The following is a 6,021-nucleotide window of genomic DNA, read 5'->3' on the forward strand; positions in this document are numbered from 1 at the left end:
GAAACTGCAGCTTTACAGAGCTCAACGGCTCTGATATAAACAAAACGCTATTGGGTTTTTTTTTTTAAGGAGAGGAGCTGTTCGATGTGTCCCGCCCTGTCTTCCTGTTTCAGTGGAAATTACGTCAACACATTCTGCGTGTTTCAAGGACCTTCAGTGGACCTTTAACGTAATACAAGCAGCCAATCAAAATCAGAGTTTCAGAGAAGGCCAGCAGGCAAAAGCATTTGTTAACACTTAGGTTTGGACCCCGCCCCCTGTAAGAACTGACTCGCGTGCGTGAAGATTTCAGCATGCGCCGCGTGAGACCTGTCAGGACTCGCAGTTTTATTATTTCTCCTCACAACATGCTGATTTGTGTTCACACTGCACAATCATATTTTTTGTGCTTGAGTTTTTATTTATTTTTTATTTTTGCTATTATATTATATTATATTAGACAAATTATTGCTTGAATTAGTAAGAACAAGAAAGGTGTAAAAAAAAAAAGCCTTCATTGTTGAAAATGTACGAAGAAAGTCCACTGATGAGTTACCATATACACTCACCTAAAGGATTATTAGGAACACCTGTTCAGTTTCTCATTAATGCAATTATCTAATCAACCAATCACATGGCAGTTGCTTCAATGCATTTAGGGGTGTGGTCCTGGTCAAGACAATCTCCTGAACTCCAAACTGAATGTCAGAATGGGAAAGAAAGGTGATTTAAGCAATTTTGAGCGTGGCATGGTTGTTGGTGCCAGACGGGCCGGTCTGAGTATTTCACAATCTGCTCAGTTACTGGGATTTTCACGCACAAGCATTTCTAGGGTTTACAAAGAATGGTGTGAAAAGGGAAAAACATCCAGTATGCGGCAGTCCTGTGGGCGAAAATGCCTTGTTGATGCTAGAGGTCAGAGGAGAATGGGCCGACTGATTCAAGCTGATAGAAGAGCAACTTTGACTGAAATAACCACTCGTTACAACCGAGGTATGCAGCAAAGCATTTGTGAAGCCACAACACGGACAACCTTGAGGCAGATGGGCTACAACAGCAGAAGACCCCACCGGGTACCACTCATCTCCACTACAAATAGGAAAAAGTGGCTACAATTTGCACGAGCTCACCAAAATTGGACAGTTGAAGACTGGAAAAATGTTGCCTGGTCTGATGAGTCTTGATTTCTGTTGAGACATTCAGATTGTAGAGTCAGAATTTGGCGTAAACAGAATGAGAACATGGATCCATCATGCCTTGTTACCACTGTGCAGGCTGGTGGTGGTGGTGTAATGGTGTGGGGGATGTTTTCTTGGCACACTTTAGGCCCCTTAGTGCCAATTGGGCATCGTTTAAATGCCACGGCCTACCTGAGCATTGTTTCTGACCATGTCCATCCCTTTATGACCACCATGTACCCATCCTCTGATGGCTACTTCCAGCAGGATAATGCACCATGTCACAAAGCTCGAATCATTTCAAATTGGTTTCTTGAACATGACAATGAGTTCACTGTACTAAAATGGCCCCCACAGTCACCAGATCTCAACCCAATAGAGCATCTTTGGGATGTGGTGGAACGGGAGCTTCGTGCCCTGGATGTGCATCCCACAAATCTCCATCAACTGCAAGATGCTATCCTATCAATATGGGCCAACATTTCTAAAGAATGCTTTCAGCACCTTGTTGAATCAATGCCACGTAGAATTAAGGCAGTTCTGAAGGCGAAAGGGGGTCAAACACAGTATTAGTATGGTGTTCCTAATAATCCTTTAGGTGAGTGTGTGTGTATATATATATATATATATATATATATATATATATATATATATATATATATATATATATATATATATATATATATATATATGTGTGTGTACACATATGCTGAAAATCAAATCAATTCTATTTAAGAATGAAAAAGAGAAAGTTTAAAAGAACAACACTGATTTGAAATAAACAATTATGTTATGTATATACTGTTAATTATACAATATTAACATTGTGTAATATCAACGTTCAGACATTTCTAACTTCACTTTCAAATGCTTTTTGGAGCCAGTGTATGTGCAAATTTAAAATGCAATTATGATCTACAGTGTGAAATACATTGATAAATGTTAAAATGACTTATTTGCATTAATTTAAACAAGACTTTTGGGAAACGCAGCCCTGTAAGGTTTTTAACATTAACCGTTCCTGTATCCTAACCAGCACTGCACATTTTGGATGTGTCCCCTATTTAATCCAGCTGAATTAAGTCACCAGCTGATTAGTAGACCACTCCTTGACCTGAGCTGAATGTGTCCAATATATGTGATGATGGGAAAATTGGATCATTTTACTGAGTCTCTCATTCAGCAAAATAAACTAATCTTTATTCAAGTCACCATTTGAACAGAGTGAAAATGTTCTATTTTGCACTATTATTATTCACATGCACAATCTTTGATCATATTCCAAATTAAGAAATCATTATGGAAATCATTCCCCATGCTGGGGAAGCTCCAGGAAGGGTTTGAAAACCCTTACTGTACGTGATACTCATTCTAAAGTCCTGAAAATAACATTTGTGCTGCTCTGTTTACAGGAATACAAGGCTGTTAGAGTACGTGTGTTTGGTAGTGCCACACTGAGTCTAAAAACAGACATACCAACCATCAAGATGATCAGTTCCACCCGTGAGGTACAAACTAAACATCTCCAAGTTTCCTCTTCTATCTGGAACTCTCTCTTGCATACATTTAGCATAAGTGAGGGGAAAATCAAATAACTATTAAAATGAGGCAATTTCCTGTATATGTTTTCTGCTGCATTAGAGATTAATGACAGTAAACATCTTTTCTCTGTTTAGTTTACAGTAGATATAGACCCTGCAGGGTCAGAAGAGCTTCCGTATGAAATGCCTCTGTGGATAATCATTGTGTCTGTGCTGGCTGGAGTGATTCTGCTGGGCCTGATTGTCATTTTTCTGTGGAAGGTGAGAAACTTTCTGTGCTTCAATACTCCTTTTGTTCTCATATCTGCAAATTACTCTGGTTGGAGTCACACAAACAACAACTTAATTTTATCGCATTGTGCTTTAACACCATAAACACAGTGTGAAGTTTGTTTTTAACTCCACTTTGAGAGGAGCAGCAACACATATTGCTACACATTTTAATCATCCAACATTTCAGGCATTCAGGATGGCACTTTGGTGCCTATAAACTTAACAATCATAACCATATATTATTTTAAATATATGATGAAATGTTACACACACAATCTATAGAAAAAAAATAATAGAAAAATATTTTTACACACACACACACACACACACACACACACACACAAAACACATTTTAACCACATTATATTGTGCAAGTATGTGTATGTTCTTGTTAAATAGAATATATATTTTCAGCATAAATTATTTTTGTATTTCCCCCAAACACATTTTTACAGTATTTTGCAGTCAAATTACATGTATTCTGTTTTTTACTTTGAACATTTTTACAGTACAGCTAGATGTTGCACGCATGGTATGGATATTATTATTTTCAATACATCACAACATTTGTGCCAGAAGAGCACAGTTGATTCAAGCCTAGATCACTTTCTCCAGCCATGTATTGTGCTTCGTTTGATTGCTCATATCTGAATCCTGTTCCCCAGTGTGGTTTCTTCAAGAGAGCCAACACCAGAGAGCTTTATGAGGCCAAGGCCCAGAAAGCAGAAATGAAAACACAGCCATCAGAAAATGACCACCTTACAGAGGAGGACTGAGATTCCCTGGCCTTTGTGGGCCTCTGACACAAATAGCAAGTTTGTAGGTGTCACAGCCAACGGCTCTCTAGCTAAAATGCTTGGCTTGATTAACAGTAATGTATTCCATGGAAGCTCCACTAATACTGTCTTTCCTCTTCCCCTTTGAGACACAACGCTTCCCTCGTCTGTTTTCGACTCTCATCATTGCTCTCAAAAACACTAGAGGTTGTTTTTTTTCCTGAAACAAATTGATATGTGAGGCTCTTTGTTATGTCCTCGGGCTTAGGTTGCTGTTATCTTGGAGATAGAATGAAGTCTTAAAACATGAACTGTATATTGCTTTAATCCAACTTCTGAACGCCTTTCCTTGCTTTGACATGACTAATAACTTCTGCGTTACCACATTGTTTTCTTTTTTGATGTCTGAGGTCTTGTTTTCTACTGATCCAACAAACTCCTTCTGATCACATCTTCTCTTACAGAGATAACAAGCTTTCCTTTCCCTTTCACAATCTGCCGCTGAATTTATCACACATTTTTACCGACTCTTTATCTCATAATAATTTGCTCTCTTCATAATTTCACCTGAGTTTACAGAATGCTTTCTCTCAGTTGCTATATAATGTTAATCTTGTAATCTACTTCAGTCAAGGCTGTTAGATTTCTCAAAGCTTCTCTGAATACATACATCCTGTGGTAAGATGCTCGTCTTGCTCACAGTGCTCTTTTTCTTATGTCTTCTCGCAGAGTGGCTTTTTTAGGCGGGCTGTCTACTTCCAAACTATACCAAAATACCAAGGCGTGAAGATTAGTAAGAAGGAACAGTACCAGGTAAACCAAGGCTTTTTGATTGTGGACTCAACGAACAACAAGAAACACTGGATCACAAACTGGACTGAAAATAAACAGTACTACTGATGAGTGCACTCTCAAACTGTCTCTTCTAGACAGTGAAATGGACGTTTACAGACATTTATTATCTGAATCAATGCAACTCTACCTGATTTTATTGGAACTTTATCTGGATATCTGATACAATTGAAGATGTTCATTTAAAATTTGCCTAAGATGAACTGATTATACAGAAGACTGTGTGAGATTTATGTTTTGATGTTTATTTTATTACTGTTTTTCAACTGAATACATGTATGTATGCTGGAGGGCTCAACAAGAAGGTTTTTCTGAGGCTGGCTCAGCAGTTCAGATTTGTCTCCACCACAAAGGAAAGATACATTCTACAGAATCTATCTTTGTAAAGATACAAAAGGATAACTAAAAAACATTTTTGTTTCAAATTCTGCTGATTTGTCAATAAGATGGTATAGAATACAGAAAACCAAACCTTTAAACATCAATGAATATGAATGTAAATTCAGTGTAAGTGTGAACTTACTGTTGAACTCTGTGTATTTTGACTTATTATCTGTGTGAGGATTTTGTTGTTATTGTTATGTGCCCTAACTGAAAATAGCACTGAATTTTCTCTTCAGGTTTTCCGATAGTGCTAAAATCTGTTGCCCAGTCATGACTCACTATTTCATCTTTCTCATTCGGTTCTTGCTTTATATATTTTTATCTTGCATCAGGTCACGTTTATGTGAAACAGTGATGGATTAAAAAAAAAAAAAAAAAAACAGCTACCTATTATGAATAGTCACACGAAATACACGAGACCATAAACAGACACACAAATATTCCTCACCTATATGGAATTGGGGCGAGACCTAATCTCAAATTCAGCCAGTTTTAGCTCTACTCTGGGGTGATGTGTAGGCTACATGTTTCATGCCCTGATTCTTGTTCGTGAATTTCATAGTCATATTTTAGATGTTGTGGGTCTTTATGTATGATGTAAATGTGCCAATTAAATTTGTCTAAAAAAGAAATGATTTTGTGGATGTTTTTTTTTTTTTTACAGTGATTTATTTGTTTAAAACGTTTTAATAAATACGTGGATGTTGTTTAGCCTACATATATAATTTAAACGTTAATTTGTTGAAAATAGACCCTGTGCTCTCATGTCAACAGGCCTGTAAATCTACGCAGCTAAAGAATTTTTTTTAAACGTGTGCATTAATTAGCTCTCAAATCTGCGTTATAGTAAATAAAGTGATATCTTAATAAAATACAAGGATTGCATGTTTTTTTTCTTTAATACGCGCTCATGTTGCTAATTTTGTAAGTAATGAACAGGAATGTGATCATTTCTAATCCTGTTAAGCCTCACACCAGGAAAGTAATTGCATTAGAGTTTGAATAGATGTCAAAACTAACCGCATTCGCAAGCGAGCG

At 37.1% G+C, this 6,021-nt stretch overlaps 1 protein-coding gene across 1 annotated transcript in view; it reads left to right on the forward strand.

Annotated features, from left to right (window-relative positions):
• The window catches only part of itga3a (integrin, alpha 3a), a 42,504-nt gene extending 36,661 nt beyond the window's left edge, over positions 1–5,843 (forward strand). Inside the window, exons 24-27 of the mRNA XM_084111590.1 lie at positions 2,434–2,665; positions 2,834–2,959; positions 3,637–3,790; positions 4,477–5,843. Coding sequence (XP_083967716.1) covers positions 2,434–2,665; positions 2,834–2,959; positions 3,637–3,747 — 469 coding nt within the window. The 3' untranslated portion in view covers positions 3,748–3,790; positions 4,477–5,843. The remainder of the gene's footprint in view (positions 1–2,433; positions 2,666–2,833; positions 2,960–3,636; positions 3,791–4,476) is intronic.
• The last annotated feature ends 178 nt before the right edge of the window (positions 5,844–6,021 follow it).

The sequence above is a fragment of the Abramis brama genome (genome assembly GCF_963993115.1).
Source record: "Abramis brama genome assembly, chromosome: 1".
In the NCBI taxonomy this organism is placed as follows: domain Eukaryota; kingdom Metazoa; phylum Chordata; class Actinopteri; order Cypriniformes; family Leuciscidae; genus Abramis; species Abramis brama.